The sequence below is a fragment of the Pavona decussata genome, unplaced genomic scaffold (genome assembly GCF_977016875.1).
Source record: "Pavona decussata unplaced genomic scaffold, jaPavDecu1.1 SCAFFOLD_6, whole genome shotgun sequence".
Classification (NCBI taxonomy): Eukaryota; Metazoa; Cnidaria; class Anthozoa; order Scleractinia; family Agariciidae; genus Pavona; species Pavona decussata.
In genome coordinates, this window is record NW_028145430.1 from 4,849,579 (window position 1) to 4,866,305 (window position 16,727).

General features: G+C 41.6%; 2 protein-coding genes across 2 annotated transcripts in view; one reads left to right on the forward strand and one right to left on the reverse strand.

The window, feature by feature from the left end:
- Positions 1-16,727, reverse strand: part of LOC146489322 (uncharacterized) — a 219,254-nt gene that overhangs the window by 85,912 nt on the left and 116,615 nt on the right. The gene's annotated exons all lie outside the window — the stretch shown is intronic.
- Positions 1-16,727, forward strand: part of LOC146489325 (dynein regulatory complex subunit 7-like) — a 63,043-nt gene that overhangs the window by 5,813 nt on the left and 40,503 nt on the right. The window contains exons 3-4 of the mRNA XM_085107742.1: positions 2,758-2,883; positions 8,994-9,188. Of these exons, the coding sequence (XP_084963868.1) occupies positions 2,758-2,883; positions 8,994-9,188 (321 nt within the window). The remainder of the gene's footprint in view (positions 1-2,757; positions 2,884-8,993; positions 9,189-16,727) is intronic.

Genomic DNA, 16,727 nt, shown 5'->3' on the forward strand with positions numbered 1-16,727 from the left:
GTCTAAGCAATTACCATATGTAAATTACCCGAAATTTAGACCCCCTATAGTCTGACCTCTGGTTAGCCACCACATATCCTTGACATTATGGGTGTTCGATTAAGGGAGGTTCGACTGTATAATTATTCACAAAATGGCAGGATCAGGAAACTATTTATTTTCTCAAATTGTCCCAATACATTTTTTGTGATGAAAGGTAGCCAAACATGAATGATTACGCTCAGTCATGTTTGTTTTGATAACTTAAGATGGATTTTTTCCCACAAAATCGATATATATATTTTTCAGAGTGGGTGAAGTTGTCAATAAAACAACCGGCCGTGTGTAAATAGCGATAAATCACGAGGATCAAAAGATCATCTGCAGTCTGTTTCTAAAATTTTTAGTAGACAGTCTTATTTTTCAGACAATGATGGATCGAGGCTGAATATAGATATAGTATACCTGCCAACTCTCATGCATTATGCTTGAGTCTCATGCCTGCGGACCAAAGACATCGATCTCACGCATCAAGGACAATTTCTCATGGCTGACTCATAAATCTGGATAAAGTTGTTCTAAAAAAACTTCATTTCAGATTTGTTATGTATTATTTCTTTGCTCCTTATAACAAATCGCACAAGCTTTCAAATGTGGTCAAATGTCTACAATCCGTTTGAATCGTAATTTAGTGTTCAAAGGTCGTCGGAATATCGTCGGACATTTTTGGCAAATTATGTTCGGAAGTCTTCGGAAAAGCTTCAGAAGTGGCTTGGACGTTTTCGGAATCCCGGTCATGACAAGACAAAAATCTCACGCCTTTGACTCAGAAAAAGTTGGCAGGTATAATATAGATCTTTGCTACACTTGCATGGATAGAGTTCAAGCAGGATAATAGGGATTGAGGAACATGCAAATTCCCCAAACACTAATATCATAAATTATGTAAGTTACACTTGGTATTATGGTCTTTAAGTAGATTTCAAGTAAAGTTCCTACTGGTAAATACTTTTTAATGCCCGGCCCCAATCTTTTGTACAATTATTTCCTGACAAACAAGATATGATTGGCCCAAGAGAGTCCAATTGATCTTTCCTAACTCCATGGCAGGTTGTCAAAGTAAGTGATACATGTAGGTTTGAAAGTTGTTAGAGCCAAGGTGACTAGGTAATGAACCAACAAAATTTCTTTACCGGTATAATTTACCTGTTTTATCTGGGTGAATTAAGTAAGTTCATTTTTTACACTCCACAACAAAATTTATGTTGTTTAGCATTCACTGTGAAGATGAACAATAATTCCATCACCATTTTGACCAAGAGAAGATAATGTACTAGTCTTGTTGACATATAGAAAAGCATAGTGGAGTCTTAAGGCAGTCGAGAGATTGTTGAAAAATATTGTGTACAGTCTTGCTTGGAGAGAGTCAGTTCTGGAACACCACAATGGATGTCACCATGTTGGGATTTACACCCAGGTAGTCAATGATCCATTCATTTATCAAGCCCAAATGCCAATGGTGTGTAGTTTGTGTGAATTAAGAATACCATAAGAAACAAATGTCTTTTGGAACATTATCTATAGATATGGCACCAATGGTATAACCATTCTCTAGGGCTTAAGTTCCCATTTCTCAGTCATAATATTAGAGAGATTAAGAATCGTGTTTATGGCAAACAGCAAACGTTATACATGTATTAGCGTTAATTTATGTTTTCTTGAAAATTTGAAAGAGTTCAAAGATGAGAATAGTGCAACCTAGTTCTGGCCTTTGATGCTAACACAAAACTACACGATTTGACAGAGAAACTGAAAACAGCAAGCAGCAAATATATGATAAACAGGGTCACATGGTCATGTCTCATGTTTGCCGTGTGCGGTTTGCAGAGATGCCAACCTCTGAAGATCTGAAATCTGGAGATTTTTATCTTCTGAGCACCCCTCCCCCCTAAACAAAATTGATGTACTTAACCCCCCCCCCCTCATTGGACCAAATGTGCATGAAACTAGAGCTTTTTGTCCTGCTCTTTAATAACTATTGGTTGAACGTTTATATCCAATCAGACAGTCGCTTATATTGCAATGATGTTGGTTTCGGTCACAGTTTGTGGCAGATTGGGTAAAACGGGTATGCAAATTTAGCCATGACACAATATTTCTTAAATTTACGGAAAATTTAAAGATGGCGTTAACTGATGACTAAGATGCCAGTTGAAGGGGTGCGTGGAAAAAAGCCTTAAGTGACATCTGATTGAGTGCTTAATTCTCCTAGTAAATTGCCCTTTCTTCCTTGTATGAGCAAAGGAGAATTTGACATAAGATCAGATGTCACTTAGGGCTTTTTTCCACTCACCCCTTCAGTTGTTGCAGATGTTTTAGCAATAGCCAGGCTGTGTGCAGGAATACCGTCAGGTCCAGATGCAGATTGTTGCATTTCATGTCTTTTAAGTTATGATGTTTATCGTAATGTCCTGAATTGTCAGGCTATTACTCTGTATGTGTATCCTTGTGGTAATTGGCCTTTGTGTTAAGGGACATAACAATAGCAATATTGACTATATTTTCTGATAACCACCACTTGCTTCTCAACTTTTTGTTTCATTTTGTTTCACAAAATAGCACATTAAACTTTAGCATGGAATTTGCTGCCTGGCAGTCATTTTGTCCAACAAGCCTAAATTGCCTTACATGTAAGATGATTGTTTTTTAATTAGAGTTCTTTAATCATGATCTAAAACTGTATGTTGAAATATTTTTGCAATAACTTTATCCCTCTAGAAATTTGTGTGTACATATATTCACCCAACGCTTCTGCCTTACAAAGAAGTTTATGATTATGATGGCTGTGCCCAATTTGTATCTGATTATCTAACGTTGGTACCACTGGATCCACCAATTGACTTGGTAAGTGTTTTTACTTGGTAAATAAATTGTAGATCTGCAAAGTCCAGTCCTCTAGCCATCTTATCCCACAGCATCATCATTCAATTGCCTTTCTCATGATACAGTCAACCACAAATAAGAAAACAATCCTGATTGCAGCAGCCCTGCTACACACCTGCCCTCTCATCAAACAAATTGTTTGGATGTAACCCATCTACAACCGCACATTTCCTCTCCTTTTACAAAGCTTGCACCAAGTTGAATTATTTTTAGTGGAAAACCATGTATAACCAGATGTAACTAATTGATGATCACTGACATCTTGCGAGTAATCAATGAGTAATCAACTATTAGTAATTGATTATTAACGATGATCAATGGGTAATTAATGAACTGAAATGAAAAAACAATGAACAAAAAATTTGTGGCCTTTCGATTGCTCATAGATTACACATACATCATTATGCTGCATAAAAAGCTGACAGGCCAAACATGACTTCCGCTAAGTGTATACAATATGCGAGCCAGCGAGGCATGCGAGGCAGACGTGCGAGGCCAACATAAACCGCTAACCGTTAAGCTAGCCGGGGAGCTATTTAAGCTAACGTACCTGAGTGCTATTTAGGCTAACTGGAGTGCTCTTTAGGCTAACCGGAGTGTCTTTTAGACTACCCTGAGTGCCTCACACGTCTGCCTCGCATGCCTCGCTGGCTCGCAGATTGTGCATCCCTACTTCTGCTGGTCACTAGATGTACCTTTAGACCTCAGTAGTGCGCTACTGAAGTAATATTTACATTGTATTTGTCATTTGCTTTTTTGCTGTCCGCCATTGCTGACGTATATTTCAGAGCCCCAGTTCCCACCCCACCCTTCATTCAAGTTGATAAGATACACTCTGTTGGTTATAGATATTCTTTATTAAGATTGTCATCATGGAGTCTTTCTAAGCTTATAACTGACGTTGTTTAATATTACTGTATTTTTGCGTACATTACGTATAATGTTAGGCTGAATTGTTTTGAGAAATAAAAGGGTCAGTTGGCGGCGGTTAGCTTGACACTGGCTCCCAGAGGTGTGTGAGAAATTTATTAATTTATTTATCAGCTTTATCGGACACACCAAAATAGGACACAAACAAAACAGACATACAAGGATCAAAATGACTGGTCCAATGGGTATTGCACAAAATGGGACAACAAGACCCATGCAAGGCGAACCGGCCCTTAAACATCATAAATACATATAAAATACATTAAGAAATCTTCAGTTAAGCACAGTGGCAAGGGCAGTCTCTTACAAGACACCAATTTTTTGTACAAGACATGTCAGTATCGTAGCTGGAGTCCAACAAAGTGGCATAGGTGGCATGCAGAAAATGTTAAAAAAATTCTAGGATGGCAAATTGTTTAGGGGAGGCTATGTTTACACACAGTATTCCAGAGTTTCACAATTCTATGAAAATATGAAGCCTGAAAAGTGGACGGGTTCTGCAGTAAGCTGATTTCAGAATTGGACATGGATTGGTAAATTTGTGACTCCCGGTTTGAAGGCTTTTAGGTCACACTGTTGGTTTAAGTAAACGGGTCTGATGCTTCAGATGCCTTCGTTATAGTATACCTGCCAACTCTCACACATTATACGTGAGTATCACGCCTGCAGACTAACACAGCAATCTCATGCATCGAGGACAATTTCTCATGTCTGACTCACAAATCCGGACAAGTTGTTCTAAAAAAACTTTGTTTCAGATTTGGTATGTATTATTTCTTTGCTCTTTATAACAGTCGCATGCAAAAGCTTTCAAGTGTCCAGGGAAGTGTCTACAATCTGTTTGAATCAGAAGTGTCCAAAGGTCGTCCGAATATCTTCGGACATTCTCGGTAACATTTGGAAAAGGTCGGAAATCTTCGGAAGTGGCTTGGACGTTTTTGAAAATCCTGGTCATGACAAGACAAAAATCTCATTTTGATCAAATTTTTTTTCTCTTTTTTATTCCAATTCCATTGAAGAGTTACAGAGAGATAACTACAAACATACATACAAGCTAAGAAAATACACGTTCGTGTTCATACAACCCACAATTCCTTGATTGGCTCTGATAGAGGGCTAAAGCTCGAAATGTCGGCACCCAAAGTTTTTACAGTGGCCAAATTACCTTATCAACTCTGTCAACTCTGTTGATAAAATCAATTATTATATGGCAAGGTAGTCTTGAGGTAAATCCGCGCATTCTGATTGGTTCTTTCTTGGTCGGGATTTTACCATACGGACCGTTTCCGTGGAAACGGTCATAAGCTGTGTATTTTTGTTTAGGATAAGCGGCAAATTTGAAAATTTGCAGCTAAAACTGCGACAAGAAAATTTGAAAATACTTTCATTCTTTGCAAAGAAACTACCCAAAAGACTGATTCCAACATGGACGAAAAAGAATATCATTTACAAAGCAAATTTTACCATCCCAAAGATGTAGAAACCTCTGAAACAGGCATCAGCGAAGGCCACGAAGCCATTGACGATTTCGTTAACAAACAGAGAAGTGAAAACACAAAAGGAAGACGTCTACTAATATGATCACGCTATTCCGTTTTATTGAAGCTAATGGCTTAAATAGTCAAACAATTGAAAGCCTACCTGCATCCAAGCTTGACCACCTTTCGTCAATTTTTTTTATGAACGTACGCAGGAAAAGGTGAATACGAGCCAGCAACGTTTTCCAGTTTTCAGCGCAATATACAGCGATACTTATCTGAGAAGAAATATCCATTCAACATACTCAAGGACATGAGTTTGAAAAATCGAGAAGAGTTCTTGCTGCAAGTCACAAGTCACTAATTCACAACTGAACACGACAGAAGAAACAAGCTGCAAGCCGCTCAGGCGATTGACGAAAACGAAGAAACTGCTCTTTTTGAGGCAGGAGAATTCGGCGACTCCAATACAGTTGCACTTCAAAGAACTGTGTGGTGGTTTTTATCCCTACACTTGGGTTTCCAAGCCAGAGATGAGAGCGCTGAGTTAATGCTGCTTCTTTTAAAGTTGAATGTGATTTTCACGGCAACCTTTTTTTGATCCGTACTTTGTGATGGGCTAGTAAAGTTTCGACGAAACCAGTTTTGTGAGTTTCAAAAACAAACCGCAGCTGTTAAGATTTTCGTCAAATTCTGCTACAAATCGTTCTTGAAGTCTTTTCTATAATCAACATGATTACATGTAAACGTTCAGTAAATTTGCTTTCAAACTCGTGCTACCGAAGCTTGTTCTTTCTGGGTTGCTCGCGTCATCAAAAACACGTCACGCGGGAAACCCTTTGAATTCAAGTGACCGGAAGTGCGTTTTTATAAATAAACAAGTTTGCTCCAAGTGCCATATAATAAACTACTTACTAACCTAGCTTGCTCGAGCCGTACTGGGGAATATTGGCCCTCGGTCGTTTTTGTACAGACCTCACTGCGCTCGGTCCGCACTGCTACGACCTCGGGCCAATATTCCCCAGTACGGCCCCTGCGCTCGGTTAGTAAGAGGTTAATATTCATTTCCACTCTCTACTGATGGATCCTAATGCAGCACCACAGTTTCTTTAGAAACTGTCCCAAAAATATTGGACTTGACTGTTTGCTCTGCCAGGTGGAGGTTATGGGTGTTTGATTCTTTTGACAACTCCTGCTTGTGTGTGATGTCGACCATCAATTTGACTTTGTTTAGTCTGAAATATTGTTTGGTTTGATTAAGTCCACTGTTCTTCCTAGAGAAGTGCTCTATCAGTGCAACAAAGTGGCAGCCATGGTCTTTTTCTGCTCTTTAGGGTTATGCTTCTTCTCCAAACAAGTTAAGTCACCAACGACACACAAAACACCATCAAAACCCTCCAGGGCTGACATCATTACCTGCTGGAATTCCTCTGGGGCGCTTGGTATACTGAATGGGAGGGGCTGCTAGCAATACTGGCTGAAGGAGTTGTGCTTACCTGTGAATTGAGAAATGATTAGACTTCATTGAGGGCAACATGAGTGGTTTCCTCTTGGATGTCAATAAGTGAGAAGCATTTGGCATGGCACAGTTTGTGTACTTGCTTTGATAGCATTGGCATCTGGTACACTGGGCAAATAATTACCATATTAATCCTCGTGCTAGGGTCAATGCAAAGTCTTATTTTCTTTGGCACATGAGGGGATGCACAAGGCTAAAACCATAAGTACCTATTTTCCTAAGGAGGTGCGGTTTCCATTGGTGTTATGAGGCGTCAACAGAGAGCCAGATATCTTGTCATCACTCCTGTTTCAAGGATCATTTTCCATGTCCGCTTTTTTATTTTTTTATTTCCGCCTTTGCGTGGCAAAACCCAAGAGTTTTTCAGATTGTTTTCTAAAGGTTCAGCTGTTTGCTATTTGTTGAGTTAGCTGGTTTCCCTCCACATATGAGACATATGTTCTTTTTTTTCTTACGGTTTTGGTGCCCAGTTTGAAGATGCAGTGGTCTAAGTTTCAGAAGCTTATTTCCTCCAGTCAGAACTAAATGGAGGACTTATGCGAACTGCAAATCCTTCCAAGCTCTAAAACGTTTCCAAGGAGATGCTTGCCAGGGATTCTATTGCATCATCTACATGTGCACGGGTATGGGTATCATCCAACCATCATGCGAGATGAATTTGAACTTGTCAACAAAATAGGTAGCATCCGAAATTGCTCCTAAAATTACCATTGCAGCCAGGCAGCGCTCAATTTGTATTGATCAGAATGGTGGGTGACCTATATCACCTTACATTAATGCATGGGAGAAATTCTTCTCTCTCTATAAGCTACAATCTAAGGCCATATTTTCTGGGACAGATATGAAAATAACGTTTGCAGTGTACGTTTGTGTTCTGGATATCTATAACCTGAGTCTCCGTGTGAAGTTTTGGAAGCCCCCGCCTCCCCAAAGCAATGTTGATAGTCACTGAAATCGCTCAGTTTGTACATAAACACAGCAACATGACAACACTGCAAGGGGACAAAGGGGCAGGGAGGTATTCCATATTGAGTTTTGGAAATTGTCTCAACATATTGGTCCAGGATTGTAGTTGTACTGTGTTCCATAATCTGCACATAGTCCTTACATTCCAACTCCCAAGGGGGAGCGTCCTCCTATAATTTGCCAATGAGATGTTCAGTCTGTATGCCTCCCTGCAGCATCAGCCTGCACAGTATGTCACCACCATTGCCCCAGGTGGTGAAGTTTTGCTATTCCCATAGAAGATTGCATTGGTTGAGCTGTGAATTTAAGAGGTTTAAATTTCTATAATATGATGTGTTTTCTGGGATGGTGTGATTATCCCCATGCGCAACTTTGCCTACCTGGAGGATAACAGAACATCCTTTGTCTGAGATCTCTCCCCTGACCTGTCTGGTAAGGTTACACCTACCAGGGACCACAGTCCCAGCAAGCATGTAGCTCTTGGGGTCATTAAACCTTACAAGGCCAGTCAACGTGATAAATATAGCCCAGCATGAGGCCATTGCCTGTATAGACTTTTCAATCAGACAAAGCCCATCATTAGCTAGTTTTAAAAGAGTGTAAGAAATGTAAATAGTCTTTAGTCCAATTTTTATATATTCATATATTAGTCTTTATTTTTCTTTTTTTTGTTCTTTTTAATTTTCGAGGACTCTTTTGTTAATCACTTATTAGTGAAATTGATTTCCTCAATAAAGATTATTATTATTTACTGATAATAAAAGGCATTGATCATGATCATTTGGCTCCACGGCAGGTAATCATAAGCTTGTTTAAATCGTCTCTGGCAGGTCGTCAATATGTTGTGTCCCCAGCAGTCCATCCCTGTCACCTTATAGTTTCATTATGTAGGGCAGTTATGATGGGCATTAAGATGGCCCTGGCATCTTTACCTGTTGGAAATAGCCTTTCCTGTACATGTGTGTCCAGTCCAGGATTACTCTCCAGCAATGATATTAGTGCCCATTTATATATTGGGGGGGGGGGGGGGGAGATGGGTAAATTTGGATAATGAATTTGTTTTCTAATGAAAAGGAACATACTTATACGTCAACAGACCTCCACTAAACAATACCTTTTGATGATGTCAAAAATCAAAATTAATTTAATTAATGTCTTCTATGTTGTTGTGTCTACAGCCAACTAGCCTGGTTTCTCCTACTAGTGTATTGAAGTGTCAAAAGGGAAATTGTTTCGATTACAGTGTCTTGTTGTGTTCTTTGCTAATTGGAGCTGGTTATGATGCTTACTGCGTTTGTGGGTATGCAACCAGAGAAACAACACTGATGGATGAAACACGTGAGATTTGTCCCCTTCTGAGGAAGAAAGACGAGGTTAGTTGGTCAAAGATAAATATACAAGTTGATGTATTTATCCCTTTAAAAAGGGAGAAGTTTGACTGTATAGTTGACATTATGAAAGCCACAAAGGGCCAAGCATTCTTCACTCCCTGCAGTATTTATATCAAGTAAACGTAAAGTTCTGAACTTAAATATACTCCAATCGCTTAGAAGATAAACCACCCAAGTTTTAGAGGCAAACATCAATCTTGTTATAAGCTGTCCTTGGAATGTTACAGTATATTACCGGTTAGTGTTTTGAGCTGGTGACTTAGGTTTTCAAGTAATTTAAAGCTGTCTTTATTATTAGTCCCAATCAATTTCAAAATGCAAATAAAATTATCTCCAATATTAAGACCCCCACTTAAAAAAAGCTTTTAATTAGTCCCTGAAAAAGGTTTTTGAAGAAATGTTAAACCCTGTGCCTATACTCCGAATTTCATTGTAATTAGTAAAAATACTGTAGGTTTTATTGCAATTAAATTTAATGTGTTATGGTTGATATTAGTTCTACAATCACTCTTCAAATGATTTGTTGAGTTGCAGCTGCGTATATAGCATTTTGTTTCTTCAAACTGGATCGCGTCATCAACATTGTCTGAAATGCTTGGAAGGGTTTTTAGATCTTTTAACCAGCTGGGTTTCTCAAACATGTGAAGTTGTGTATTCGATGGTAACAGTATTAGACATCACTGCCCATAAGGATTACCCATGATAGTTCTTTTGTACTGCATGGTTGCAAACGTCTGTAATCTTGAGCTCACTGAAGTCTCAGATTTATCATTCACCACCCCTTATTATTAATAACAAGAAGCTGTGTGAACTTCATTGCTGTGCTTTGATGCTCCGTGACTTCAATGATTACCCTCTTTTCCACCTTCCCTGATTTGAGGAACTATATTATCTACACTTTCATCTGAGCTCAGCTTAAGGTTCTGTTCTTGTGAGAACCAGTCACATACATTGTTTGACTGAATAACCTGTTGTGTGGTTCCAGAAAAAATCCATACTCCCCCCCTGTAATTGTCGGGCAAGGAACACTCGTCATGCTTCCAAGGCATACCAATAGTGTAGCAACTATCCACAAATGTCAAGGAATTAGCAACTGTATCTATAGCCAATTTCTTGTCCGGTTTGACAACCTCAATTTCTGGGGCTTTGTCTATGTTCCAGTAGGTCGTTTCACTTGTCTGAGTCATTGAGAAAGAATGTAAAATTAGGCTGGCCTCTCTTTGCATCCATCTCTGGGTTTCCAATGCATGTCCATCCCAACGGAGTCAGTCAAGCTATAGATTCTCCAGGCCCTCCTCTGACATCTTCCAATAAGTCGGCGTGGTCCACTCCAATAAGTAAGTCTACTATAAAGAATTCAAAGTTCTATCTCAAAAGACTGTAATTTTGTCAGAATCGTTCAGAATATCCCCGCACGTGTTTGGAGTCAGAATTCAAAGTCTTTACGCATGCTTGCGCACCAGAATACACTTCATGTAAATCTCAACGATAAGTCGCAATTTCCTACACTCCCCCACAATGGCTCAGAGTGCAACACAACAAGAAATAAGTTCAACTCTGGCCATTGAAAACTAAACAGTTCCTAAACGACTAGGATCTACTTCTTAAATGTTCTGTCCTGCCCTTGCCGCTGCCCTTCGGCTTGGCAAATGATGGGCAATGCTCAGTTCCTCTTGATTGCATGGTGTAGGCTCATTTGTCTCCAGTGGGTAGAGCTTCTGTACAGGCCACTCAATGACTGTGCTTGGTTTGTTTCGGTCTCCGACCTTCACTGCAGCTCCACGCACTACTCCATCACTCCCCGTGATCGACCTTTCAACTCTGCCCAATCTCCAGAAGTTTCTCTGCACATTGTCTTCATGCACAATTACAAGATCTCCCACCTTGATGGTACTGGCTAGCTGCTGTTTCCCTGCCTCTAGATGGTGCTGCTTCCAAAGACTCAGCAGGTACTCTTTGCGCCATCTTGTCCAAAAATGATCAGCCAGTGTTCGCTGATACCTTGCTCTTTTTGTGATGGTCTCTTGGGTACTGCTCTGACCTTCTCCACGCTGCTCGGTATCAGGGAGAGTGAGCAATCTTCTTCCAATCAGGAGATGAGAGGGCATGATCAGGGGTTCTTCAACATCCTCTGCATAAACGTACGTTAACGGCCGCGAGTTAAGAACTGCTTCCACCTCCATCAGAACAGTCATCAACTCCTTGAAAGTAAGCTGTGCGTTTCCAATTTGCTTCTTGAGACATCTCTAAGTAGACTTCACCATTCTCTCAAAGAAGCCTCCCTTCCAGGGAACCTTTGCCAAGTTGAATCGCCACTTGATTCTTTTCTCATTCAGGAAGGTTGTTACTTCTGGGGCTTCAAACAAGGCTTGCACTTTACCCGATGCGGCCTTGAATGACTTGAAATTGTCAGACACTAACAAACTTGGCACACCCCACCGTCCAACAAATCTTCTCAAACTCTGCAACACTGCCTGTGTAGTCATAGCTGTTGTCAGTTCCAAATGCACCGCTCGTGTCGTTGTGCAAGTATACAACGCAGTGTATACCTTAGTCATAGTTTTAGAGTTTGCAGACGCCTTTACATAAAGCGGGCCCAAGAAGTCAACACCGACACTCGGAAAAGGATGCTTGTCTTCAAGTCTGAATTGTGGCAGCTGAGCAGTGGGTGGTGGTGGATAGGCTATTCCCTCTAGTCTGCGACACGTGTTGCAACTTGAAACCACTGCCTTGACTATCTGTCTCCCTTTCGCAAGCCAGAAGTGAGTGCAAAGTTCTGCTAGGGTTTCCTTGACGCGGTCATGCATAACTCTTTCATGACAGTCTCTGGTTATTAAGGTTGTAAGACGACAGGGAGGGACTAGAACAGGGCATTTAGCATCATGGTAAATCAGAATTCATCAGCCTCCCCTCGCACCTTATGATTCCGTCACTGTCTGAGAAAGGTCCAAGAGTCGAGTTCAGTTCCTTCTGCTTCTGCTGATCAAAGGTTTTCTGCAGTTCCTTCACCCAAGTAATTTCAGCAGTAAGAATCTCCTCCGTGTTTAGGAGTCCGAGCCGTCACTCCAGAGACAGTTTCCTAGCCCTCGTGTTGTGAATAAAGCGTAGAACATAAGCTGTAACTCTAAACAACCCTTGAGCACTGCTGAAGTTCTCAGGGGAGATCAGGCTCCCCAGTCCCACAGTCTTGGAAGTGGTCACATTTGTAAGGACGTCTTGCAGTTGTCTAGAATTTGCCTTCATTTCTTCTAGTACTCCATCTGGAGGGTTCTCAACCTTCTTGGGGGATGGCGAGGCCTCTTAAGACAGCTTCAAACAGTAGGGCTCTTCCCACCACTTCACATCACTACTAAGAATTGAAGCTTTAACTCCTCGAAACGGTAGGTCAGCCGGGTTGTCACTTCCAGGACAGAACCTCCACTTCGCTGGTGGGACATGCTCACAAATTTCATCATCTCGGTTCTGCACGAACTGTTTCCAATCTCTTGTTTTCCCTGTTATCCAATAGAACGACACTATAGAATCATTCCAGCAACACAGTCCGTCAATGACAAGAGATTTCTCCAGAACTTCCTTGATGTACACAGCTAGTCTTGACAGTATGACAGCACCCAGCAGTTCAAGCCTAGGAATCATTTGCTTTGATAAAGGCGCAACTCTGCTCTTCGAAGCGACAGTCTCGTTATGATTCTTGATTCTGTCACCATCATCAGATATACAACAGCTACATAGGCAGTGTTAGACGCATCACTGAAGCCATGCAATTCTGCTGACAGAATGTTCCCTGTCACACCGGCCAAGTAGCAACAAGGAACTGCAATGTCTTCAACTCCTTGTAGGTCTGTAATCCAGTTGTTCAACTGTCTCATTGTTTTCTCCTCAAGTGGTTCATCCCAGCCTTTCTTGACATGATACAATTCTTGGAGGAGGATCTTCATTAACACCAGGACTGGTGAGATAAGTCCGAGCGGGTCATAGACACTTGCAGTTATGCGAAGGACATTACCCTTTGTTGCTGGTAAGTTCAGAGCTCTATTAGAGAATGAGCTCAGTCTCATTATAAGAGTGTCCTCCCTCTGGTTCCAAATGACCCCTAAGGTTTTGTGCTCATTTTCACTTCTTTCCGTTCCACAGGGTCCAGACAATGAGGTTGCACACGTCTCATTCTCTTCCAAAACAGATTTTGCTGGCACCTCAGAACTGCCCTCAGACTCATTCATCAACCTCAACAACTCACTAGAATTTGACATCCACTTCCGAAGGTTAAAACCACCTTCCTTCATCCGGGACTTGGCCTTGCCATAGAACTCAAACCCATCCAACACACCATCCACCCCAGTGCTCAAGTCGTCAACATACAGAGACTGAAGTATCTTGGCCACAAATTCTGGGTCGACCTCCATGCATCTTAAGATATGATGCTTAAGTGTTCCATTAAGAAGGAAGGGGCTCGCGCTCACACCAAAGACGACCCTGGCAAATCTCTTCGCAATCAGGCTGGGGTTCTCCTTAGATATGTCATCAATCCATAGAAAATGCAGGGCATCCCTGTCTTCTTCGTTCACTGTTACCATTAGGAACGCCTTCTCAATATCTGCTATCAGTGCTATCTTGTGCAGGTGAAATCGCACAAGAATGTCCAGTAGATTAAGAAGAAGAGATGGTCCAGTATGCAGGCAGCGGTTCAATGAAACACCATCAGTTGATTCTGAGGCGTCATAAACCACTCTGAATTTTGTTGTTTCCTTGTCACGTCGAAGAACCGCATGATGGGGCAGGTAATGTACTTTTCCCAGAGAGGCCTGATTCATTTGTGGGATGTCCTCAACAATTCCCCTCTGCATTTGGTCCTTAATCACGTTGTCGTACTCACAGAGAATCCCAGGCTGCTGTCTAAGTCGTCTCAAGGTGCCTCTAAGCCTGCTCAAACTCAGCTCATAGTTGTCTGGCAAGATAAGGTGTGAACTCTTCCAAGGTAGCCGCACTTCATATCTCTCACCATTGAAGGTCAAGCCCTCCAAAAACTTGTCAAGAACAGAGTCACATTTCTGCTTAATTCCAGTAGACTCAAGCTCCCAGAAATTTGACAACTGGTCATCAAGGTTCACATACTCTGTGTCTGTCCTCAGGGTGTGGGTGCTTACATAGTTGACTGCAATGGACAGAGAGCTACTTGGCCGATCCACAGGACCTGACAGCACCCATCCCAATCTTGTATTTAAGGCTACGGGTCCAGAGCTTCCTCGTCTCACCTCCCCAGTGACTAGGTTCCAATAACTGTCTGATCCCACCAAGATATCCATGTCAAAGTCAAGGATGTCTACAGAATTATCAGCAAGCTTCAGTGCCTGCAAATGATGATAAGACTGATAGGCAACTTCAATAGCTTGATTCCGAAAGGGTACACATATCACAGGTACTGCGTAAGCTGTCAGATAGACATTAAGATCACTGCTAATGCCTTTCAGGCAAAGCTGCACTACTTCACATTCTTGTATCTGGCCCTCTTCATTACCAAAGGTCTTGATCATCAACTTCTCAGAGCGAATAGCTGGCAGATTAAGGGATTCCTTCAGTCTACATGACATGTACGACCTCTGGCTGCAGCTGTCTAGAATTACTCTCGCCTTTACAGATTTGTCAAGACCTGTTCCTGAGACTTCAGCTTGAGCAGTTGGCAACAATACTGTCGTTTTCGCATCAATGTACAGGGTTGATGTCTGATGACTAGCCCCTTGATCATGACTTGGAGAATGGTAGGTGTCAGAGAATGTGGTCTGCGGCATTCCTGGCTGACTGGCCACAGTTGGTGTTGCTCTGCCACAAATGCTAACATGGTGTCGACTTCCACACTCCTTGCATCTCAACTTTGACTGACAGTTTCTGCTTAAATGATGTGCCCTCAGGCATACATAGCATTTTCCTTTCTTTCTCAAAATGCTCAACGGTGTAGACACATCTACTGCTACTGGACAGTCAACTGAGGGATGTTGATTTCCACAGAAAGAGCATGTTGGGGGCCCCTGGTTAGGCCCATCAGTTGAAGACACTAGTGTGGCAGCAGTCGGAAGACCCTGACCTCAAGCTTTCTTAGACTCACTCCCCCTTTCGTTTGGTCTGCTCATGAAACTACACTGAGACTTTCCCTGGCCCCAACCTCTTCCTTGAACAATTTTAGCAATTTTTCCAGATGCCAGATTCCACCACAGTTCCTCAGGCAACTTGTTCATCATCACTGGCACCAATTAACTGCCATAGGTGTCAGAGGCTATACCAAAAGCCTCCAGTCCTCTAACATTAGCTTCAACCTTATCATAAATCATTCTTATTCGCTTAATGTCAGTGATCACTGTTTCAGCTGGCAGTTGTAGAAGGGCTTCCATGTGTGAGCTAATAATTAGCTGCTTGTTTTCAAATCGTTCAGTCAGAATTTCCACGGCACTTTTATAATTCGACTCAGTCAGTGATAGACCAGATACTGAAGCTAGAGCTGCACCTTCCAATAAACTTTGCATATAATTGAACTTATCAACTTGGTTCAACGATGGATTCGTATGAATGGCAGAACTGAAGGAGTCCCAAAACCACTGCCACCCCTTAGGATCATCAGAGTACCTTTTAATAAACAGTTTGGGCAATTTTGCACTGGAATGTAATGGAACGGACCCACCTGGAGATCCCTGGTGCTGTTCCTTTGCTTTGGCTTCTTCGGGCTTCAAAATTTTTTCGGCCTTGCAGACGGTATGCGTAATACGATGTTCAAATTCGCTTGCCCTCGATTTCCTTTTCCAAATCGGAAGACCCGTCATTACACAACAGTTCCAAAATACGGCTGTCAAGATTCTTGAGGCTATCAGCTTTCTCTCCTAGCGGTGCAACGTTTGATTGAAGAATTTCCATTGACGATGGATCAGAGGTTTCCAAGATTTCTTCAGTTTTGTGGAGGATTTTGCTGACATAGCTTTGGTTCGCCTCGCGGATACGTCGCTTCTTAGAGAGTTCATCTTGGATCTGTTTCTGCTTTGTCTTCGATAATTCAGACATTTCTCATCCAGCTCAAAAGGACCATATAAAGAATTCAAAGTTCTATCTCAAAGGATTGTAATTTTGTCAGCATCGTTCAGAATATCTCCGCACGTGTTTGGAGTCAGAATCGAAGTCTTTACGCATGCTAGCGCACCAGAATACACTTCATGTAAATCTCAACGATAAGTCGCAATTTCCTACATCTACTATGAGTCTGGGTCCTACCTGGAGAAACGTGATGTCTTTCAAGTGCTCCCACTTAGTGTTCAACTTACTCCAATATACCACTTGCATGTTCCCTGTCACTCTTCTCAGTTGTATAGGCAGAGGCCGATTTAGACACTTTTACATCTAAACTGCCAATTGTGAATTCCGCAATTTTGATGTCAAGCATCTCTTGGTTGTCATTCAGCACGTTTACTGTGAGTTGACGAGGTCTCCCCTCGTGTCCAAGTTCAGCTGCAACGTCACTGTTAAGATAACTCCTACTGCTGG